This window comes from Pygocentrus nattereri, chromosome 19 (genome assembly GCF_015220715.1).
Source record: "Pygocentrus nattereri isolate fPygNat1 chromosome 19, fPygNat1.pri, whole genome shotgun sequence".
In the NCBI taxonomy this organism is placed as follows: Eukaryota; Metazoa; Chordata; class Actinopteri; order Characiformes; family Serrasalmidae; genus Pygocentrus; species Pygocentrus nattereri.
Window position 1 is genome coordinate 19,050,646 of NC_051229.1, and position 25,204 is coordinate 19,075,849.

The window sequence follows — 25,204 nt, forward strand, 5'->3', positions numbered from 1 at the left end:
GGTGTCAGTACGGCTGGACTATTTAAGGCGGAATGGGCTAGCTAGCTACCACAACATTACCATACCATTAGTGATTTTTTGTGTTTGTAATGAAGAAAGGGGTCATAATACTTGAAACAACATTAAACTAAGACAATATAATGATTAGTGTAATTTTTAACAAAGAAAATACATTGGTGGGTTTCTTTGGTTGCTTGCACAGCCTTCTTGCTGGTTTTTCCATTTTTGGAGCATGTCTCTGAAAATCCTCCATTTTGATGGCCATGTAGCCCTAACACTTCACCCAACCTCTCTATCTCAACAAAAGTTGGGACACCCTAACCCTAGGCATGAGGGCTAAGGGCTAAGTGGTAGGGCGAAGGGGTAAAATGGGATTGGGCTTAAGTCTGCTAAACTTTAACGTTATTATATATCAACACCAGCCACTCAAACTGCACCCTACTACTGACAAAGCTTGCTTGTTTGTTTGCTGTATTTTGGTAAATTTCTAGTATTATGATGTCAGTTCAGTGTGCAGCAGTGTTAGTGTGCATGTCACAATAGTTGTATTTCGGCTCCTTAACAGTCTCATAACTTGGAGGATCCAGTCACAACCATATCACAATCATAATAACTTCAAATCAGGTTGCTCTAGCTTTTAGCTTTTATATGCATTGTAAGTCATTGGCGCCTTATGAAACTTTAACAATGCTTACATAGTAATTTTTTTTATTGCTGTTATTTTAAAAGTAAGGGAAATGTATTTTTTAATGATATGGGGCCTTAAATTACAACTTGCATTGGATACTACCAGTAAGGCACCTTCTACGAACTAAAGGAACACGCGGCTTATAAGTGCTACGCACAGCTAAGAATGAATAAAAGCTGGCTGGATAATGCGAAATGAAATAATGCTGACTATCCGCCATCCTCATTCATTCGCTGTTAACCACGTTAGCATTTTTTGGCTGAAGAGCTGCTTTTAAAGAGAAGTGCTTCCTCTCAGCAAGAGCTCTTCTTTTGGTGTCGCAGTGGCATGAGAAAAGGTACAGTTACAGCTCTGAAGGCTGAAACGAAATACCTGGTGCAGGATGTTTTCAGCAGGAGGCAGCGTGGGGTGGGGTTGGGAGGGGGTGGCTGGGGGGGTTGATCTACTCTCCTGTAATAGTCACCTTCAGACTAAAGCACTGAGAGAATTCCCCAAAAACCAGCTCCAGAAATATAGTCCACAGTGCAGGCAAGCAGGCCACCTACACCACATTCCCTATAGCACTCTACCCCCCCCCCCTTCCTCTATCTGCTCATTACGCCGCTCTCAAGGACACTGCTATAGCATACACGCGCATACGCACGCACACACCCACACACACACACACACAGCCATGTCACCTTCAGGAGGACACTGATTTGCTGCCTCATCAATTTCAGCCTGGCTGTCCAGTGAGACAGTGTAATTTCGTGAACAAACACCACACACGCCATGACCACAATCCCATGAGCATATGCACACACCCAAACACACGTCCCCGCTGTGTGTCCTCCACCTGAGGCCACACCCGGTTTACATTACTGGCTAGTAAGAGCAATTAGCACTAGCATTTCTGAGTGTCCAATCAGAAGACTCCAATGGCTCTGCTCGGTTTTCTGCATGGTAACAGGACCGTGATTCAGCTGGACAAACTCAGGGAGCCTGACCACTTTGCCAGAGGTTATATGTACTATTAGAGCTAATAACACAGCATTACAGCTGAGGCTAATTCAGTCAGAGCTAGCAACAGTGATAATTGTGTTGGTGCTATCACACTGACTGCAGTGGCAGCTGGACACTAGATTGATCAAAGTAATAATAAAAAAGCTAGAAAAAGCAAAATCGCAGCTGTGCATAGGGCAATGTGGTGTCAGGACAATTTCTGAAAACGCCAGAGCGAATCAGCAGAAACTGTAAAGGTATTAGCCAAATCTAACAACCATGACTGCAGTAGGTTGGCTAAATGTGACAATTACACAGTTTTCCTCCACATTTGAAAATTTTATTGCTCTTTGATGGCTCAGGAGATGGAATGGTCATTCTCTTATACAAAATAAGGAGCTATAAGGAGAGATGAGAGTTTAATTGATTATCTTCTTGGTAAAACAGATTAGATTATTATCTTGGCAAATCCGTGCAGATTGCAGGGCTGCAAACCTTTACATTTTTGTTACAAGTGAGGTTTCTGTGGGCTGGGGTGGAGGAAGGATAGTTGGAGGCTTTAGTAGTTGGGGGGTGGTTGGGGGGACTGTATTGGGTTGGGTGAAAAATATACAGAAAACCACAAGCATATCACAAGCACAGTATAAAGTTATATTGGTTTATATGGCTTCTTTGTGCAAATCAAGGGATACATATTTTTATGCTTCTTTATTATGAGCATTTTGGTCGAATAGTGAGCTGGTGTCTTCTACTGCAATTTATATCCTACTGCAGAGTTTGAATGATGCTTAGCAAACGCTTAGTTGATACATTATTATATTTTATATCTACAAAGTGCCTAACATGACAAAAGACGTGCAAGAAAATGCGATAGGGAATTAGCGTTTAATATGTTGAGGTTTATGTGTAAGCTCAGTAGCCAGAATAATCTGAAAAAACATGTTTTTTGTGCATTGCTAAGCTAAATACTACAAACTACTGTATATATAATTCTTTGGTCAGATTTTATCAGTTATTTTAAATATGTTTTTGAAACTGTTATTACATTTTCAATTATTTTGGTCTCTCCTCATGCAAACAGATAGGAGTCTGGTCTTGGAAATAACTGCCCAGTGGCATTGCAAAGATGGCCGCCAAGTGAACAGACATTCCTATAAGGACTTTGGTTTAGGCCACACTCAAACTTGTCATGCCCACCCAAAATATCAGTCCTGCTGCCACTACTGGGTGTAGCATTGCCAGATTCTTTACCTGGCTACTCTTGATTGGTATGAATTTAAAAGTGAAGAGCTACAAAGTGATGTTCAGTAAAGGTTTTCTCTGCTCTCTGACACACAAGTGCATTGCGTTTAGTTCGCACATCGCCTCGCCCTTGTTGGTTCCCTGTTGCTATGGAAACTGGTCTTGCCCCCACTGATCTACAGCACACATGGACCGACGGTAACTGACTAGCATAGTCTTTTTCTCTTGTGTTCAAGTAATCAGTAAAAGTTAAGCAGCATTAAGAAACTTCATGAGCGTTCAGATTCATCAGTAGGTTGTTTTGTAAAAATTTGTCAGAAATGTTAAGTGAGGCATGCAAGCATGAGATTTGGCCAAACTGCTTGAGTCTCATGGCCAACTCTTGAAACTTTGCAGCCCTGACAACGTGTGACTTCACTGAGATCTTTACTAAAACTCAAGAGCAGACATATATGAGATTACTCAGGAGAAATATCTGAGCAGCAAGAGACGTAAGCAGAAGTCTCCTTTGTCTTTCCATCTGATGTCACTGTTGTCGTGGAGCAACTGCTGAGATATTAAGGAGATCTCTTTTTGGATTTTTCTTTTCTACCTCAAATATAGTCTGTCAGCCAAGACATGTTTGGTATCTTCATTTTCACTGGAGGCTAATGCAGCTAGCAAATAATGGAAAAGAATGTAGCATTGCTAAAAAGTTCTAACAATCATGCTAAAGCCTTAAGTTTGTCCATACTTTGAGCATTTTAACTGATAATGAATAGCACACAGTGTCCAAAATACTGGACATAAGACATAGCTAAGTATATTTAAGTTTACTAGACACAGTTTGAGAAAAGTGTGTGCAGTTTGCACAATGCTAAATGTTTAGGCTTCCATTACTCATTAGCAGTATTACCCTCATAGCTGTAGAGCTGAATATGCAAACTTCAGACATCAAACATGTCTTGGCAATGTTCGGGGTCAGAGAAAAACGGCATAAATTAGATTTATTTCTCATTAAGAATGTGCACTGCTCTCTGAAGCTGAGATAGTACTGCAAGCCTCAATAAACTGTATCGTTTTGTGGCAGTTATGATTGAGTATGCCTTGATATTTTACTTATTTTAATCTTTGCCACTGCAGTAACTGGACAGATTGATGTGTCAGTCTCAAGTCTATTAATGTTCCCTGGAGTAACAGAGAGAGAGAGCCACATTAGTCTTATGGGACTTGCACGCTAGTCTGTGCAGTGTTAAAAAAGGGCTGAGATGTCTCCAGCGTCCTCTCAAGGACTGCTATTCCCCGACCACAGCAACAACAATCAGCTCCTGCGCATTGTCCTCAATTCACCCACCAGCTACAGTGCTGCATGAGCTTAAATGGAAAACTGACATTGAATTAATTGACTGAAAATGAAGCTCTACTGATATGAGGGAGGAAATTTCATAAAGCGTAATGAATGTACCAATTTCCAGACAGTCTGATAGCGTGGTGATGAAACAGCTATGTTATTTGAAAGCAAGAGTAATCTCTGGAGGGTTTTGTCTTATGTGCTCTGTTTTTGGTCATGTTGTTACTGGGTAAAGCCTGATATAAATTCTGAGATAACAGTGGTCTATTAAGTTGTGTTTCATGCTGTATGAGATGATGCCAATTAAAACTTGGTCAAGTTCTGTGGTGGAAGGCTGGGGCTGCAACTAATGGTTGTTTTGATTAATAGACAAATCAGTTATTTGTCTGTGGTTTATTCTCATTTTTCCCTCATCACAGTTTGGCCTTTGTGCAAGTTCTCTCAGTGCAAAAACTCATTTATGGTGCAAAAAAGGATACAAGCCATATTGCCCCTACACTTTCTGTAGCATACTACAGTCTCAAGTTGTATGTTTTGCATACAACTGTATATGAAAAATGTTGGAGAGTAAGCAGAAGAAGCAAAAAAAATAACCACATTCTGCTGGTCATCTATCAGAACTACTCAGTTGTAGTTGACATTCTGTATTCCTCTTGGTTGCTTTTTAGAGTTGCATTGTAGGTCATATTATGGACTAAACTGCACATGCTCTTAACTGGCTGCTGGTTAGCACCTCACACTGAAGGAGAATTCCATCAAGTTTTTTTTAATTCAGCATGATTCAATGGTTGAGATGTGAATAAAGTAATTCTAAGTAATTCCAAACAAGTTGGAATGACAGGTTGAACTAAACTCTGCAGGAAAGTAGATCTTCAGGTGTGGGGTCGGTGATGACTGTTTTAGAGACTCGGTCAGTTTCTCTGTAATGGAACATTTCACATCAAACTGCTCTGAATGACTTTGTTTACATCTTAATGATTGAATTATGCAGAATATTTTGCAGCCACATCAATGGGATTTGGCTGCAAAAGGGAATAACCTTTTTAACTACACCAATTTGAACTTATTACCAAAAAAATTTCTCACAATTTATATTATTGTGACCCAAAAAATGTAGAGTGTTTCCTGGAGAACATTACAGTCCAACGGAGCTAGAGAGCACTACATGGTTGATTGGCACTCTACACACATTTCTAACTTACCATTCATTTAAGGTCTGTCTATGTTTGGACTCATAGAAATCACTGGCAAAAGTTATATAACACACACACACACACACACACAAAAACTTTCTAAACTGCTTATCCTTCTGGGTCATGAGAGGGGTTGCTAGAGCCTATCCCAGCACTCATTGGACCGAAGGCAGGAAACATCCTGGACAGGTCGCCAGTCCATCGCAGGCCAAGTTATGTAACAGACTATGGCAAAGAAAACCATGTCAAGGCCTTTGGAGAAAGCTTTTGTAGGGCTTTAAATTGACTCTCAGGGCCAGTGAACCTTTCTCACAAACAATAAGAAAGCAATTCCTGCTGCTACTGAAGTTACATTGTGCTCCTGCAGCCAATACATCTTTGTCTTGTGTAGCTGGAAAGCTCTATGCATCATTCTAACGCATCATTGGCTGTTGGCTTCTGAAGCGGCACTGAGAAGAACCCAACTGGACAGCTCCTTCATGTTTCCATTGCCACAAATGATTCAAACAGATGGTAGGATAAGTTTGCTGCTTTTGGTTTGTATGCACAGATTCACATCCTGGAATCTGACTGGGCAGACCTCACTGGTCCATCATGGCCATAGATCATTTTGACACAAGGCTGGATAGTTTGAAGCAATGATATGACCAAAAATCTTACTTGAGCAAATGTAATCAATCAGCCAAATATTGTCTGATGTCAAAAGTTTGGTTCTTTAGATTTAGAGCTATGAGGCTAACGTAGCTAACAAGTAATGGAAGTTTATAGCAACCTGTTAGCACTGTGCAAACTGCATCAATCCATTACTTTATAGTTAATATGGAAAAACAGTACATTTCACAGTTAAAAACATTTGTAGCTGTAATGTGGAACCTGAATGTAGTCATGTAGTTTGCATGATGCTAATTCATGGCTATGATCTTCCAATACTTGTAGGGCACATCATAGTTCCAGTGCAAAACTAAATAAGAAAACTTTGGACATCAAACATGTCTTGGTTGATCATCTATGTTTGAGCTGAGGTGACATAAGATTGTTTTTGTTTTTTGGCCAAGCTACCAAGTAACATTTCACCTCAGTTCAAGCACATGGATCATTCTAACATATGATGGGACGTTTCTTCTACCTTCTCCTGGTACTGGCGGCGAGAGGAGTCCAGCGATTGGATGAGGGCAGTGGCGTGGCCGATGAAGACAGCGTAGCAGGTGGCTCCCACGATCATGCTGAGCATGGTAAGCCAAATATCGGACAGGCTCTCCGGAGCCTGCCGCCCATAGCCTATACACAACATGTGACTCATCGCCTTAAACACAGCAAACGAGTACAGCTCACTCCATGTGTCATTCTGCAGAGGGAGAGAGAGAGAGAGAGAGAGAGAGAGAGAGAGAGAGAGAGAGAGAGAGAGAGAGAGATTATTTGTTATGGGCTCCATAAATTTGTGCCAAAGCTTCTGAGTAGTACATCAGCTCTACCAGAGAGTTATCTGAACATGTGTTTCAATGGAAAGGAAAATCAGACCATTTTGGACAAAGGCCTTCACATGGTTGATTTCACAAATTTGCTTCAATCTGAACAGTGAGTTTAAACCTCATTTTCAAAAAAAGTTGAGACACTGTGCAAAATGTACATACAACAGATTGCAGTGATGTGCAAAACATTTAAACTCTATATTTAATGGAAAAAAGTACAAACAGAACATAATAGATGTTGAATGTATTTTTTAAAATATATGCCCATTTTGAATATGATGTCAGCAATATATTTAAAAAAAAGTTTGAAAGGGACGGGGGCATGTTTACCACTGTGTTGCATTACATCTTCTTTTAACAATACGCTGTAAACATTTGGGAACTTAGGAGACCAACTATTATATAGGATTTTTGCAGGTCAACAGTTTGGGGTCTCATTTGTTGTATTTTTCATTTCACCAAATGTTTTCACTGGGTGATAGGTCTGGCCAGTTTAGCACCTGGACTCTTTTACTATGGAGCCTTTTACCATGCTGTTGTAATGCATGCACAATATGGTTTGGCCTTCCCTAAAAAGACGTTGTCTGTATGGCAGCATATGTTGCTCCAAAACCTGAATGTATTGTTCAGCATCCTTCACCGATGTGCAAGTCACCTGTGCCATGCGCATTAATGCACCCCCGTACCATCATGGATGATAACTTTTAAACCTGGATGGTCCCTCTCCACTTTAGCCTGGAGGATGCAGCATCCATGATTCCCAAAAAGAGTTTAAATTTTGATTAATTGAGCCACAGGACAATTTTTCACTTCACTTCAGTCCATCTTAAATGTGCTCAGGCCCAGAGGAGGCACTGGTGTTTCTGGATCCTGTTTATGGATTTTTCTTTGCATGGTTGAGTTTTAACTTGCATTTGTGGATACAGTGATAAACTGTGTTCACAGACAGTGGTTTTCAGAAGTGATCCTGGAGCCCATGCAGTGATTTCCATTATAGAATCATGCCTGTTTTAATACAGAAGCCATGAAGATCACGGCCAACCAATATTGTTTTTTGGCCTTGACCCTTTATTTCTCCAAAAACTCTGAATCTTTTAATGATATCATGCTCTGTAAATGTTTAAATCCCCTGCTATTTTGTTTAAATTCTGTGCTATTTTAAAGAATCCTTATTCTTGAATTGTGTTTTGCAGTGTGGTGAACCTCTCCTTATCTTTACTCCTGAAAGATTCAGCCTCTCTGGGAATGATCTGTCATACTCAATCATACTGACTAGTTGTAATTCACCTGATTAGTTGTGAAATGTTCCATCAGGAGCTTTTTTAGGATTACACAACTTCACCATTTTTGTAGCACCATTCCAACTTTTTTAAATATGTTGCTGATATCAAATATTAAATGGGCATATATTTTTCAAAAAAACAACAAACTTTGTGTATGTTTAAATATGTATCTTTGTACTTCTTTCAATTAAATATAGGGTTTACTTACTGCACTCTGTTTTGATTGCAACTATTTTAGGAAGAAGGTTATAGAAAAAGTGCAGAATTTAAGATATTGTCATAACTTTTTCTGTGTTTCCAATTTCTTTTTTTTTCAATTATAAAACTTTTTAACACTGATTGCACTGTACAAACACTGGTCTCCCTCAAGGAGAAGTTTGGAAATGGTCAAACTAATACACTGAAATACATAGAATAGCTTATATTTGCATTTATATTTATCTATTCTAATATTAGTGTTTTTATGAGTAAATAAACACTTACTGAACAGGTTACTTTTCAGGTGCCCAAATGTTCTCTATAGTATTGTATATAGGTAATATTCAATAGTCAAAATAATACATTTATTTTGTGTGATGATGCCACCAAGCTGGGAAGGTGAAGGCTAGCATGAGCTTCCTCTGAAACTTTTTAAACTGTTGCTAATGTAACATGATCGACAGCTCGCCATGCTTAGAGGAGAACAATAACTGCCAATTCTGTTAAGTCCTCAAAGTATGTTAGGATGTTGGCTAGAACGATGATGGGGAGAGTGTTGACCATCATAGCCATGGATAGCTGTGGAATCACTGGGGATCAAACTCGCAATGTCTCAGCAATGGCGTCAACGCTTGGCCCAAACAACAAACAGGCAACAAAATCTCCTTTAGCTAGGTTAATCTGGTTAACTTGTACTCTGTCCTTTAAAAGCATTCTTATGAACTTCTCAGTGTTTATCTTAAGATCCTTCGTAAGATTTTCTTCGTGAATCTGATATGTGTGCACCCTGTGGAGGAATGCTGGTAGGTCAGTTTTCCGATGAAGTCTTGTAGCGGAGAGCTTTTTTTCCTGCTGTCCAGCTCAAAGACACCATTAAATCTGCCCTTTTTAAAATGCATCTGTGGCCGACATGCACTGACAACCGCCTAATTCCCAAGGCAAGATTAATTACAGATGCTGCCATCCCATGCTGCCTAGAACTCCTCACGAGGAGACAGAGGAGCACCCACTGTCCTTATACAAACGCCAACATCATTAGCAGAAACCTCCACACTGTCCATCTCATTGAGCTTTTTGTGCATTCAGCAAATTTCGAAGCTATGAAACTTTAAAGCAAAGATTCAGCCAAAAATCTAGTTTACATTAGCTTCCCCTTATTACCCCAAATGTAGTCAGGGTAACAAGCAGCTATAGTAGTTTGCTTCTGTCTTGCCCTGCTGCTATGAAGATAACACCAATTATATATCACACATTTACCTCAAACCTTTGCCCAAAGTATGGGAAAGGGGATTCTCCAAGGAAGCTGCCTCTACTGTTCTTAGCTATGCAATGTACTTTTGACTGTTTTTACCACTGGGGAACCTTCAGGGGCTTTTAGGACATAGTACTCTTTGAATATTATATAATCAGGAGTTCTCTGTGGTATCTAGGTGGATACAGCCAAGTGTGCTCTCCCATTGGGTAGGATTTACTTTAACTGAAGGACTAACGTGTCAGATTAACCACTAACATAATTGGGAACTGAGAGTGAAACCATTTATGTTTTGATTTCAAATGGGTGGGACCAGATTTGGAGAACAAAATGCCTTCTGTGAATCCTAGATACATCACTGACTGTGAGCAGTCTAAGTAGGTTTCAGTCAGTTGTTATCAATGGACAGCGGTGGCAGCTCTGAAAAACTACTACTAGGTAAAATATGTTTGTTACAGACTTCAAATAAAATCTAGATCTATTTAATCTAGAGCAGTCAAAAAAATTGTACATGTGCATTGCTGTTAGCTTAGCGCCAACATACTACTACAATCCAAAAGGGCTGCTAGCTGAAATTAGCATATCAAAGAACATTTTTTCCTCCTTTCTGACAATGCTTTGACATTTGAACTGAAGGCCTAGACGAGGAGTTGCTGTCTTTGAGACGAACTGCAAAGGCGGTGTAGCTGAAGGTTTTGGGATGGGTTTAAATATGTGTTCAATACGTCAACATTCATCTTCTAACACCTTTAGTTGTTGCGCACACCAAGCTACAGCAGCTGTATTTGTTGAGGACTTTAATAGAATCCATTGTGTGCAGTGTGTGCACCTTTTTAATATGGCATGCTTTATATACATGTCACTGCTGATTGGGTAACATCTCTGACACACCCATCAAATGAAAGAAAACATATGCTCAAAGCCTGTTGCAGTTTCACACTGTTTCAATAAAACATCATTCAACCCAGAAACCATAGCAAAATGGCTTTTGAGACTGAGATAGTTTTGAGATTGAACATGTCTCAGGATTTCAGTCAAATAACTGACCATGTGACCTGCTTTGCTGAAATGAACCTGCGAATAAGATTGGACACCCCTGGCCTAGACTTGGTTCACGTTTCACCACTGTCTTGCAGCTTCACAAATGTTGGACACCAAACACCTCTACATGTAGGGTAAGAAAACTGTATAAACTTTGGCTGAACTACACCTGGAAGATTTTATTTTGCAGGTTTTTCAGGAAACGCTTGAAGAGACTGATGGTAGCTGATATAAAAGTGCAGTTTTAAAAAGCTTGTAGAGGTCAGGGTCAGAGAGAGAGAGAGAGAGAGAGAGAGAGAGAGAGAGAGAGATGGACGAAGGGCCGGAGATGAAAAGAGTGGAGTGAAAAGGACTGAATAATAGATGGAATGTGAGCACTTAGGCTTGAAAATAGAAGAAGCAGAGAGTCCTCACGGGAACACACACACTTTTATTCACCAAATAAGTGAGATAGTCAAGACTGTCCCACTCCACACTAAGCACATAGGAGTGCAGAGTGTGTGTGTGTGTGTGTGTGTGTGTGTGTGTGTGTGTGTGTGTGTGTGTTACTCCATTTGGCTCTTTCTGATAATTCACTGACCACAGCACAAATGTACTCACCATACAAATAACACCAAGAAACAGAGAGAGAGAGAGAGAGAGAGAGAGAGAGAGAGAGAGAGAGAGAGAGAGAGAGAGAGAGAGAGAGAGAGAGATAAAGAGAGAGACAAGGATAGAGAGAGACAGAAAGAGAGAAAGAGAGAGAATGAGAGAGAAAAACAGAGAGAGAGAGAGTAGAGTAAGAGTTCACGGGAACACACACACACTTTTATTCACCAAATAAGTGAGACAGTCAAGACTGTCCCACTCCACACTGAGCACAAAGGAGTGCAGTGTGTGTGTGTGTGTGTGTGTGTGTGTGTGTGTGTGTGTGTGTGTGTGTGAGTGTGTGTGTGTGTGTTACTCTGTTTGGCTCTCTCTGTCCATTCACTAATCACAACACTAATGTACTACACCATACAAACAACACCAAGAAACAGAGAGAGGGAGAGAGCAGAGTAAGAGTTCAAGAGTCTCTATCCTTTCGATTTGAATTCCTCATCTCTTCCTCTTTTTACATTGCTTTGTATCTCTTCTGCTTTCCCCTCTTTTCTTTTCTCTCACTTTATTCTCTCTTCCATTATTCTTTCCCACACTTCTCTATCTCCCTTTCTTTTGTCTCTCACTTCCATCTATATCCTTACATCTTCATTCTTTTCTTCTTGTGTCTTTCTTTCATCTCTCTCCATCCCCATTTTCTGCCCCTGCCTCTTCTCCTCCATCTTTTTCTTTCACTGTCTTTCTCACTCTCTCTCTCTCTCTGCTGTACAGTGATAGGGTTATGTGCAGTATGTTCTGAGCCTCACTGACTCAAATGCTCTCGCGTGCCCAGCGGCCGATAAGCTGCATAAACATCATCCGGCAGCTCAGTGCTCGGCCTGCTGTCCGCTCCAATCCGGCCTGTTTACTGCGCCTTATCTGGAGCGGCCAGCGTTCCACTGCCATTGACTCCTATCATACACGCCGCTGCCCTCGCTTTAAAGAGCGGCGGACATGCTGTAATATACAGCTTTAATCTGTGAGAGGACAACCAGTGGGCCTCTCCAAAACAGCTTCATTTCAGCATGGCTCACACATGTATCTCATCTGCACTGATGATGTATCTCATCTACACCAACTCGACTGAGGAGGTTCTGTCATCAAAGCAAAATGAATTCACCCTCTTGATCTCAGAATGTGTGGGATGAGCATACAGGAAGAGTCGGTTACTAGCATAAATAGGAATTATCACAGTTTTATAGCTGGTTAGCATTTGGAGGCTCTACCTTTAGCCTGTGATCAATACAACAGACATATAAATAGTTAAAGCTGCACTTTGTAAGACAATTTGTTAAAACTGAAAGCATTTCATCTATACAAAAAAAACACATGCTAAAATATTGTCTCTGTGCACTGCTGATGTTCATTGCTGTCAGTAAGTGGGATGTCAGGCACCTGAGCTGAGATGGTGTGTATTTCTGTACTTGAACAGTGCAATTAAAAACTTATAGTATAGTAAAAGAACATGCTTACAAAATGTATTGTGGTGTCACCACATCATGTTGTAAGTAGTTTGATTTGTTATAGAGAAGAAAAGTTTATGTTGGGCTGTTTTAGGTACGTTCATACAGGACTGTTATGTTGAAGATTCTGAATACAGTGGACAGTTTTCTGGAATAGAGCAGAGGGCTGTGTTTCAGCTGTTAGCGCTGGAGAGACTGCATTTCTTCTCACCGTGTTTGGTACTATTTTCAGCAAATTAAAAAGAAAGCTGCATGATGAACCATTACTTCGAGTCATCCAAGTTTCTCCCCAGAACCCCATACATTACAGTATTTTGCAGACTGCCTTTATTGATAGCCTACAATCAGCCATAAAATAAAAGAGAACAAAAATCTGAAATCCCAAATTAAAAACGGAATACCTCTCGAAATAGTGAAATCCACAGTCAAATCCTTCCAAATAGTCAAATCCAAATAGTTCAATCTCATCCAAATAGTTGAATCCAAATTATCGAACCCTATACAAATTGTTGAATCAAAATAGGTCAAATTGATCCAAATAGCTGAATCCTGTCCAAATAGTTGAATCCAAATAGTCTGGTCCTATCCAAATAGTTTAATTTAAATAATCAAAACCTGTCCAAATAGTCGAATCTTATCTAAACAGTCGAATCCAAATAGTCAAAACCTATCCAAATAGTCGACTCCAAATAGTCGACTCCAAATAGTTGACTCCAAATAGTCGACTCCAAATAGTCGACTCCAAATAGTCGACACCTATCCAAATACTCAAAACCTATCCAAATTGTTGAGTCCTATCCAAATAGATTAATCTAACTGCCAAATCACAATAGTCTAAACCTAACCAAATAGTCTAAACCTAACCAAATAATCTAAACCTATCCAAAAGGTCGAATCCTATCCAAATAGTCCAATCCAAATAGACAAAACTGTCCAAACAGTTGAAACCTATCCAAACGGTCAAATATTCAGGTCCAGCCATACTAATTTGTAGCTAATGATTAAGGCTTTTGCCACAAGGCTCTAAAGAACACTATACATAAACCTTTTTTATGTTTTGAACATTGCTGAGGGTCAGGCAGTGAAGGTGGCAGTGACTCAGGAGTACTCAGTGGTAAACTCTCAGTGCCTTTTCAGGCTATAGGTGGTCTCCTGGGCTTACGTTAGCAGCATTTATTTTATCCGGGGGGACGCTGTGTGTGCATATGGCAGCAGACAGAAGAGCACATATAGTATCTCTCCAGGGTTTTTGCCCCAAGAAGAGGAAGCAACCTTCATGTGCATAATAATGCATTTGCCCATCTGACAATTCATACACCCAACCCCCCACCACCACCCTCCCTTCAGTCAACAGTGCCTGGAATTCATTAACTCTCTCTATTTCCTAGGAGATTCTCCTAATAGGGTATGTTTGTATGGAAGGGAAAAAGGATGGATGGATGGAGAGAAAAAAGGAGAGAGAGAGAGAGAGAGGCAGCAGAAAAGAGAGAACAATAGAGACAGAAGTGTGGACTCGACTGACTTGGATTCGAGAACAAAATCGAGAAACACTTGCGACTCGAACGCCATTGACTCAGACTTTGACTCAGAAAGACTCATGAAACATAGAAAGATAGGTGTTTCCAATAAAGAGTGTATCTGGCACAGCAGAGTTTCTGGGGTTTTTTACACAGATCAGTATCACTGTTAGGTTGAGAGTGGCCCACCACTCAAAAGAATTTGTAGAATAACAAACTCTGGAGCTACAGATGAGCTACTGTCTCTAAATGTCCTCCATTAAGGTAGCTACAAATGTACAAATTTCTGATAAACTGGCCTGAGTGCATATTTATAGTCATACATGACCATAATAAACCACAATTAATGACAGCACCACAATATGTAAAAAGTTTCCTCTGCTTTGCTGCTGGAGCTCTATACTTTATTTCCAGTCTAACAGAACACTTTTGCTCAAGTTAAAAGGGAATTCCACAAGTTTTCAAGTCATTCAGTGTGGATCAATGTGAAGTGGTTCATTGTAGAAAAGCTTGCCGATTCAGATTTTCCTTACAGTGGTTGTAATAGGAACCAGGAGATGTCTAGAATGCAAACATAGCCATTCATTCTACTATCCAAAATGAACAGTGAACCAATACATCTTCTGAGATGTAATGATGATAGTAAGATGCTCATAACTTTCTTTGGAGACTGTTTTGCCTTGCTGTGCCCTGCATGTATCTCTCTACCATGATTTGGTTTTTAATTCTAAAAATCTAAAATCTAAAAATGTCTAAATAGTTAAATCCAAATTAGGTACTGATCTGTAGCTAACGATAAAGCTCTCAGGAACACTGTTTTGCACTCTAGACTATTTTTATGTTTTAAATTCTATAAATTATTAATATATAAATTGCATAATATATCAAATGAAATATCATTGGCTGGAGGTCAGGCACTATAGGTGGGTTAACCTTCTCAAAACTACCATAAAACAATGCCTGAGACATCCAACAGTGTATTAGTAACCACTTCATGTTACAACATTCTGTGAGGGGGCTTTAAGAGGGATTAAACGCTTACGATATCTGGTTTCTACCACCACTGCTGTAAACAATTCTGATTCAGTAAGTTACTCTAGAATGGCACAATTCATATCCCACCACTCTGAATGACTCTGAGTCTTAACCATTTAATTATACAGTAGGTTTGATAAATAGATGCAATTCCCCTTTAAGCAATATTATAATAGTATAAAACATAGGACACATACAGGACACTCCAGAGCACCTGACTGCTTCAGCTGTGTGTTGTATTCAGCCTGTCCTTGGACCTCTGATAAATCTACTGACAGATTTATGTCACCAGTGTCAATAATGAACTGACAATCCCACAAACGAAGAAGGAAATGCAAAACACACACACACACCCCCCCCAACACACAAACACACACACACACACACACACACACACACACACACACACACACACAAAGGGACATGAAACATTCATGTTGATTCTCTGTATGTGCAAACTCAATTACTTATATGCATTTTCATTCAGTGTGGTCATAAAAATGTCTGAGGCTCCTAATAAAGCATATTACAATAATCTGCCACAATAACAGGCTCAGTGTCACTGCTTCATAAAAGAAAATGCAATACAGTACACCAGGATTATGATTAAATTCTATATAAATGTCTCAATTCACTTCATACTCAAGGAACAATTGGCAACTGTATGCAAGTAAAAAGAAACAATGAATGTTAAATAATGAACAAATAGCCACAATAGCGGTTATGCACACACACACACACACACACATTGTGTGAGTGTCACTGAAGCATCTGTAATGATTCACTTACAGTGAATTCACTCACAGCTGAGCATGAGGAAGACGAATCTAACACCAAAACCCTGAAAACCCAAGGACTCTAACAAATGTCTGGTACATATATCCACGTCAAATTTATACTTGAGGGCGGATTTACTAATGCTTTGTACTATCTCGAACTCTGTTTTGGTGTGAAAAGAGGCTGTCAGAATTTCATAAATAGGCACAACAACCCTTTACAATACATAATAAACTTACCATACTGATAATGTGAAAATACTACAGTATACAAATGTAAAAGCCCTTTGGGGTCACTCATCAAAATGAATCTGTGAATTTAAATGTAGTTGTATATTTCAGTATGGTTATTTCTTCTTTTTAGCTTGTGGCAACCGGTAATATGATGCTCACTCTTACCCCAGCTTTCTAAGTTGGCATATGCAAAGAAAAGAATCTAATTGTTCTGTGCAAGTATAATGACAATAAAGGTACTTAACCACTTGAAATTCTATGGTTCTTACATACTTAGTCTTACTATTCAGTAACTGCAGGGGCTTGACTGCAAACTGGCTGAGCTATTCATAGGTTAAAAAAGTGTGTAATAAAACTTTGGGTCTGCTGGTGGGCTCTGTCCAATTAAGGGGTTAACTTAAAGGAATATATGGCACTATTTGCTGGCCATTACAGATTTGAGACATCTACAGTAAGAAGGCATTAGCTTTTTGTCACTAAGGTTAAGTTTTGGCCCACTCCTCTTGGCCAACCATGTCCCCAAGATTACAAAAGCCTACTTGTAATCTCACCCATACATTTTCAATGGGTTTCTGGTCAGAAGATTGGCTAGGCCATGCAAGCACTCTCACACTCTCAAGGCTTGAGTAATTGTAGCTGTATACATGAGATTGTTGTATTGTTGAAATGTCTTGCCTCTAGATTCAGTTTCTTGGCTAATGAGATGAATTTCTTCTCTACACTTTTCTGGTACATTATTTTATTCATGTTTCCTTCAATGCCATGTAAAGTCTGAGTACTGTTTAAAGAGAACCAGGCCAATGTCATGATGCTCCTACCACCATACTTATGTTCTTATTGTGTTATTGAGATCAAACAAACAGCTGTTTCTTCTTCAAACATGATAAGCTGAATTTTTGCCAGAGTTATGTTTTTGTTTCATCTGACCAGAGTGCATTGCTCCAAAAGAGTTCTGAGTTGCCTAAATGCTTCGGTGCATGTAGACACACATCTCTGTGCTTCTTTTTTAGCTGGGGAGTTTTGAGTGGGGTGTAGGAACTGAGATGGTTGCAGTTCAATTAATTGCTTATTATTCTCTGTGTAATTGTTATTCCTGTTCCTTTCAGATTGTCCTGAAAACCTGCTGGCTTCTCTCTTACATTCTTTATCATTAGTCTGAGAGTGTGTTGTGAAATCTCGCGTAGTGCACCTGCATAGGAACAATTAGTCATGGTTCCATGAAATTTTCACTAGAATATTGTTGAAACAGCTGTACCTACCGGAATGTTTAAGGTCTTTGCTATGGATCTGTACATTCTTCCATTTGAGTATTTAATACTGTTGTCCCTAAGAACTTTAGGAAGCCCTGCCACCTTCACCATGATTGCTACTCGTGGCATGAAATCTTCCCAACCAATGGGAGCATCTTTTATAATGACTCCTGGTGCTATTTGCACATTTGTTTGATAGCATTAATTTCTATTGTTATATAGCCTTGAATATTATATTCCCTATCAGTTTTGATTTTTAACCATAACTTTCTACTTACATACACACTTTTTTGTTCAGATTTAATTTAGTATAAAGTCAAAAGACATTATGTGTGTAATTTTGAATTGGGTATATCCTCTGGAAATTTATTAAAAACAATAACAAAAGTGTCTGATTACTTGTTTCCCATCACCTTATGTGTGTGTGTTAGTTAGACAGATTAGACAGTTGGAGTCTCTGTGTGAGACTCCAACAAGCTCTGGCATTCTAATACATTTAAAGATGGACGATCTGCCGCTGTGCGTACAGACTAATGTTACGATTTGTCAACCTCTCAGCATATGGAGCTCTCTAAACAAACACACACACACACACACACACACACACACACACACACACACACACACACACACACACACACACACACACACACACACTATTCCAACTTTCTGTTCCACCACTCTCTCTGTGAATGTACCAGATTATCTTGCTATATTCACAGATACATTTGCAAACGCTTTAGAAATTTCTGCATGAATTTGCCCTAGAACTTCATCAGATTTTTTACACAAGTCCTAAAAGTAAAGAGAACCAAATTAACAAATGAGATAAAACATTTAGACTTGGTCATTTAATCATTGAGGAAAATGATGAAATATTACAGATATACGAGGGACAAAAGCATGTGAACCTGTAGGATTAGCAGATAATTTGAAGGTGAAATTAGAGTCAGGTGTTTTCAATTAAGGGGATGGCACTCAGGTGTGATTGACCACCCTGTTTTACTTAAAGAACAGGGATCTAGCACAGTCTGCATTCCAATATAAAAACCATATCCCACCTGTGAAACATGATGGTGGTAGTATCATGGTTTGGGCCTGTTTTGCTGCATCTGGGCCAGGATGGCTTGCCATCATTGATGCTACAATGAAATCTGAATTCTACCAGCAAATTCTAAAGGAAAATGTCAGGACATCTGTCCATGAGCTGAAACTCAAGAGAACGTAGATCATGCAACAAGACAATGACCATAAGCAAACAGGTTGTTCTACCAAAAAGAATGGTTTAAGAACCTAACCTAATCCTATAGAAATGTTATGGGAGGACCTGAAGCAAGAAGTTCATGGTAGGAAACCACCAACATAAGAGTTGAAGCTGTATTGTATGGAGGAATGTGCTAAAGTTCCACCAAGCCAATGTGCAAGACTAATCAATAGTTACCGGAAATGTTTCATTACAGTTTTTGTCCACAAGAGGGTCACACCAGATACTAAAAGCAAAGGTTCACATACTTTTGCCACTCACAGATCTGTAATATTGGATCATTTGCCTCAATAAATAAATGACCATGTCTAATATTTTTATCTCAGTTGTTTAATATGGTTCTTTTTATCTTGTGTTAGGATTTCTGATTACATTTTAGGTCAGATTTTTGCAGAAATGCAGAAAATTCTAAAGGATTCACAAACGTTTAAGCACCAACTTAAAAGTATATTCCTTAAAACAATAAAGTGCCAATACAGTGAGATCATTTCACTGAAACACTTCTAGAAATCTGTGCAAAAAGGTTATGATCTTATAATATTCTTACAGCACTCTCAAAATGATAAATATTAGGCACTACCTTTGATGCAACCTCAACTTTGAAATCATTTCAGCCTGTGTTTGCATTTTCTGAGGAAAATACATTTCATGCATGACTGGCTACAGCTCTACAGCACTTATCCCATCATCCATAAAAATGTTCTGCCTTGAGCTGCTATAGAATGTTTTGTTGCCCTGTTGCAAAGACAGACAACAGATTAGAGTTGCTACAGGACATGGACAACAAAATAAAAGAAAACACAGCTTATGAGATAGACATGGTTTACTCTGGTTCCCATTAAAGCCACAGAACCACGTTTTCAGGATCATTTAAATTAAAATAGTCCAACATGATGGCTATTCCCAATACATCAATCGCTAACTGGTTCAAGCCTAGTCTGTGTGCCCACCCTCTCTCTCTCTCTCTCTCTCTCTCTGAACTCTTCCTCTGATGTTTGTCTGTCTCCCTCTCTCTGTCTGATCTCTGGAGGGTTTAAGACCCCATGAGAGACTGCAGCATTACCCAACCTGATCTCATGAAGAACCTGCTGGATTATATTTAAGGAGAGGGGCTTACTTGGATATCCCTTAATTTAATCTTCATTCATATGTCATATGAGCTGCTCAGTGTGAATATGAGTCTGCAGTTTGAACTCCATTAAAATCCAGTCAAGGGTTTGACCATACGGACCTCGGATACCTTTAATTCATTTTTGCTGTTCACAGATAGAAGGAAATGAATAATTTTTGGAGTGTAAAAATGTATCGACACCAAGCTGACCTCTTCTTGATCCACCCACAAATGCATTCTTTCAAAGCAAGCTTTACAGAACGTTGGCAAAAATCCCATTCAGTGTAATGAGGTATTGTAGTGCACATTTACAGGGTTAATCACTTATTGTGTGTGTGTGTGTGTGTGTGTGTGTGTGTGTGTGTGTGTGTGTGTGTGTGTGTGTGTGTGTGTGTGTGTGAAAAAACAGACTGCTAGGATCAGGGCTGGGAGGATTATTTAAAAAATGTATTCCAGTACAGATTCTTGATAACATGTTAATAAATGTAATATGTAATCTAACCTAAAGAATTACTATTTTAAAGTAACATAATCGGATTACTTTTTATGACTTTTGGATAACTTGTCTTGTTAAAGTCAAATTAAATAAAGATGAGTTCAAACATATTGATTTCCTTAAACAAGGCAAACAGGAATACTTCACTGTTTTATAATATCTGATATTTATAATCTCATATCACTGCTGTTGGAACAAAATCTTGTATCTCCATTTTTGTTTTAAATATTTTGACATAATTTTAAAATGCCCGTTGCCCTTTATATTGTGTGTAAATTTCATGATGAATGGACCAAAAGAAAAGGCCCAAAATTACTTGGAAGAAAATCTGGTTCCACTGACTTACATTAAAAGTAGAGTAAAGCAGCAATATATAACAGATGACATAATCATGAAAACAATGCCAGTGGCATAGCTATAATACATTATGCCCCAAAGACATCATTACAGTGAGGTTGACCACCAACAGCTTGGCAGCTAGCCAACTTTATTATAGCTTCTAGAGTCAACAAGAAAATAATAACATTTTAAACTGCTGACCTTGTATTTAACGGCAGAGTCCTACCTTGTACAGCACTGACGTTAAACAGTCTAGAGGAGCGGTTGAAGACTGTGATTGTCTCTGTTGTTTTTTTTTTCTCTGTTGTTTGTTTTCTTCACTACAGTCAACTTTACTGCTTAGCTAGCTCATGATAGCTATCTAAGTAGAAGCCTGTGCTAGTGACTAACACAGCTCATCTCAGCTCCTATAGTCAGGAGAAACATTGAAGCAGGGCGACAGGCCTTTTGGGCAATACACCTCTGAAGTCTTTTCTCTGTAGTCGGTGAAACTCCAGTTCTAAGCCAGATTGCCATATGGCAAAAATGAATGGGATCTCCAAAAACCAGCTAAATGGCTCCAAGCTGGATACGTTTAGTTCTATTTACATTTTTTCTCCCAATGTCACTGGAAGACCTAAACTTTGAGGTCATTTGGGCAACAAAATAAATAAATCAATGTTAACAAAGTATAATAAATGATTTGACAATAAAATCTCATTTTCAAATGATGATTTCTACCATTCAAAGTAATGTTTGATTGAGGAAAAGTTAATCATTCAAATGATGACAATTATTGATTAATATGCACAACTATTATATCATTATTAACAGTCATTAATAAACTATTTGATAATTATTAAGTTGATGATGATTAGGACCTATTATTATGGAATCTTACCCAACTAGCTTTAATACATTTTATTAAATTTGATTGTGTACTTTATACTAGTAGAACTGTGCGTAATCAGGCTTCACTGTATGCGCTTCATACTGTAAATTCTTCTGTATTTAGAATGAACAACATTTTCAAATCTGTGTTTTTTCCAGTATAACAATATTATTTTCAAAATGATGCCTTCAAAGGAAGCACATTTTACAGCCAACTTTTGATAAAATGATGCATATATATTTATAGTTATACAGTTAGACAGACTGATATCAGTCATCACAAACATCAGTGGAAATCATAGGGGTTGGTGTGTGTGTGTGTGTGTGTGTGTGTGTGTGTGTGTGTGTGTGTGTGTGTGTGTGTGTGTGTGTGTGTGTGTGTGTGCTGTCCTGGTCCAATAAAGAATTTCTTTCATGTGTGTTAGAAGGATGAATAAAAAGAGCAGCTGCTCTGGCACGTCTACACCCCCACCACACATGCACACATGCACACACACACACACACACACACACGGATAGACACAAACACACACACTCTTTTATCTCTGCTGTCAACACTCTGCCACTCTTCACTCCTATGCCAAACACCACTGCATGTCACGCCACACACAGACATAAACACATACACACATACGTTTTCCCCTGTTCATCACTCCACTCATTATAGCCATAAATATCAGAGAAAAAAAGTGAGGAGATTAAATGAAAAGAATGAAAAAGAAAGAAGAAAAGCATATCATAGTGTCCAACTACTGGACTCGCTGCTGTGGCCATGGTGAGTGTACCACGCTAGAGAACTTTTATTGTAAACAAGTTGTTGTTGTTGGCTTAACACGTGTACATGTTGTTTGTGTTATTCTGTGCTGGGCTGTGGGGTAGTTGATGCAGTGTTGGTGCCTCGTGTCAGGAGAGTATATGGCAGTATGGCTATGACTTCTGACTCGTCCCTTCAGCAGCACTGAGCAGCCCCACCTCCCACTGTTCACTAAAAGAGTGTTTGCCTTTAAAGCACAATGTTTCCTGCGTCTTACTCTGCACTGAAATCCCAATATTTTCTCTTGAAATCTTCACTCAAATCTGATTTATTTCATTTCCATTCCAAACAGCTACTATGTTCTAGTTCATTATTTTTTCAGATGTTTCTGAGGAGGTTAGATGCAAGATTTGACACTCACATAAGGAAGAAGAAAGTCAAAGGAAAATAAGTGAAAAGAAAACCAGTAGTTTTCAAAAATGGAGTTAAAAAATGTCAAAAGATTTAAAGAAAATAAAACTCCCATCAACCACGCAAGACCTGGTAGACAAGCAAAACTTCACCATCAGATATAAACAGCACTTAAAGCTCTCATCTTTAAGAGACAGGAGAAAATCAAGACAACCCAACACGACATTTGGCTTACAGTTTGATCATTTTACACAGGTAGGCGAAGGTAGAGTTTAGGAGTCTTGCCCAAGCACTCTTATTGGTATATAGGGTACTTGTCCAGGCAGGGGATTGAACCCCAGTCTACAGTGCAGAAGGCAGATGTGTTACCCACTGCACTATACCAACACTATCAATTGAAAGTCCTTACTGAGAAAGAAAATGGGATTACTTGGATCATGAGAGCAGAAAATGCAACCAACATCAGTCTCACTTTATTTGGATAGTCCACTATAGTTCCCTATAGATTCTCTACAGACGTTCAAATTGTTAACAAACTGTTTGTTGACACTCAGCTGATTCTACACAGAGGTGGTGTTAGAGTTAGAATTTGGACCAGGGTAAGGGTTGGGTTTAGGTTTTGGGTTAGCCCCAGAGGTAAAGGTTAGGGTTAGGATTAGAACCAGGTTTAGAGTTAAAGAAAATTATGGTAAACTTAATAGATATGTAGTTGAATGTAACTTGAATATATCTAAAGTGGACTATCCAAATAAAGCGTAACCCCAACTTCTAAGACTGAACATTGGCGCTGTGGAAAAATATCGCTGCAGATTTCCTTGAAAAACTCAAAGTAAGTATCCTGAAATGAATGGAAACTGTAATAAAGGTGAAGAGTGGGCACAGCGATGCGTGATAGTGTGATAAATGTGATGTTTAGTTATTGAGGTTTATGTGTAATGTGGTGGTAAATATGTTTTTTTTTCCTGACACTGAAAATTAAACAACTTGCATTAAATGGTTATTTTGATTGAAAGTGAAATAAAGAGGCATTAAGTGTTTTCCACAGTACTTGGATTCCATCAGCACAATTGAACTATCCATGCTCTGTTTACAAACACATTCTATCATAGCAGCTCTTGCAAGCTAAGCTTTACAGAACACTGGTAAAAATCTAATTAAACCTAATGAGAAACTGCAGCAACCTTTGCTTAGTTTCGCTACGTAGTGTTAATTGGCCAATTTAAAATGCTTATCTCACAAGTTTTCAAGGAACACATACACATTATCACAGCCACTTTACACACCATTGCATTGACATGCAAACTAACCAAACACAAACTCTTGAATAACTTTAAAAGACATGATGTCATGAAAATTTTTTTTCATCAAGATCTATATCTTGCTCTGAAAGGCTCAGTCATGGCATGCAGAGCTGACAACTGCTCATAAAGTTTGACAGAAAAAAATTGCTGCATGGGAGTGTGAAGTGCTGGCTATCTTAGCATACAAAAAATATCAGATCCTCTGTTTACATTTGGGCAAAGCATCCTATGCTTAGACTGTATTGTTGAAAACCTCTGATTGGTCATTCCTAACTTCTGAACAACAGTGTAGAAAGTATACAACTTTCTCTGCTTGCTGTAGCCAATGCTCCAGCATAAGTACCTCAATAAGTAAGGTACAGCAGTTATCAGTTATGCTAATTGAAATGCTTATCACATAAGCAAATTACATTATGTAAGCGATACGAGGCATGGCAGGCCACATGCGATTCCAGCAATTACCCCCAATGAGCCATCTTCCATGCTTCTGGAAGCATTAAGTTGTGTATCCATGCCACAGCAGCTGAATAAACCTTATTCAATTCAATTCAATTATGCCACTCCTGCGTTGTGGCTCGGCTGGTGAACCGATCTGTCTATTTAGCATTAGCATAGCAGGGAGCTTTATTGTGCTGTATTAATGCATGCTGGGCCAGATTGGCAATGCTACTCTTGTTCCAGCATATTTCAAGCCATTGTTACTGAGCCACGTTCATGCTGCATGACAGAATTGAATGATGAAGACTCATAATGTGCACTGAAAAAGAATACGGACTATTGTGCCAAGCCCCAGTTCTCTACAGACATGTAGACAAAAGAGAAATGAATTACAAAGAGATGGTTTGATGCATTCAAACTCTAGAGTCTGGTAAATTTGGAACTCCTTAAAGTGATGATTCAGGCAAAACTGATCTGCTTAGCTAATTTAGCTAATAGGTTTTTTTGTTATTTATTAGCATCTACATCAGTACTCTTGCTACCCATCAGGGTTTTTTTGCACAGTTATTGTATGATGTATTTGCAGAATACATGCTGGGTATTGTAGTGTGAGAGCATTGATGGATAAGACCACAAAAAGGACACAAAAT

The 25,204-nt window shown here is 39.0% G+C and overlaps 1 protein-coding gene across 1 annotated transcript in view; it reads right to left on the bottom strand.

Moving 5' to 3' along the window:
- LOC108442426 (potassium/sodium hyperpolarization-activated cyclic nucleotide-gated channel 2-like) overlaps positions 1-25,204 on the bottom strand; it is a 93,577-nt gene that overhangs the window by 44,537 nt on the left and 23,836 nt on the right. Inside the window, exon 5 of the mRNA XM_017722452.2 lies at positions 6,561-6,779. Coding sequence (XP_017577941.2) covers positions 6,561-6,779 — 219 coding nt within the window. The remainder of the gene's footprint in view (positions 1-6,560; positions 6,780-25,204) is intronic.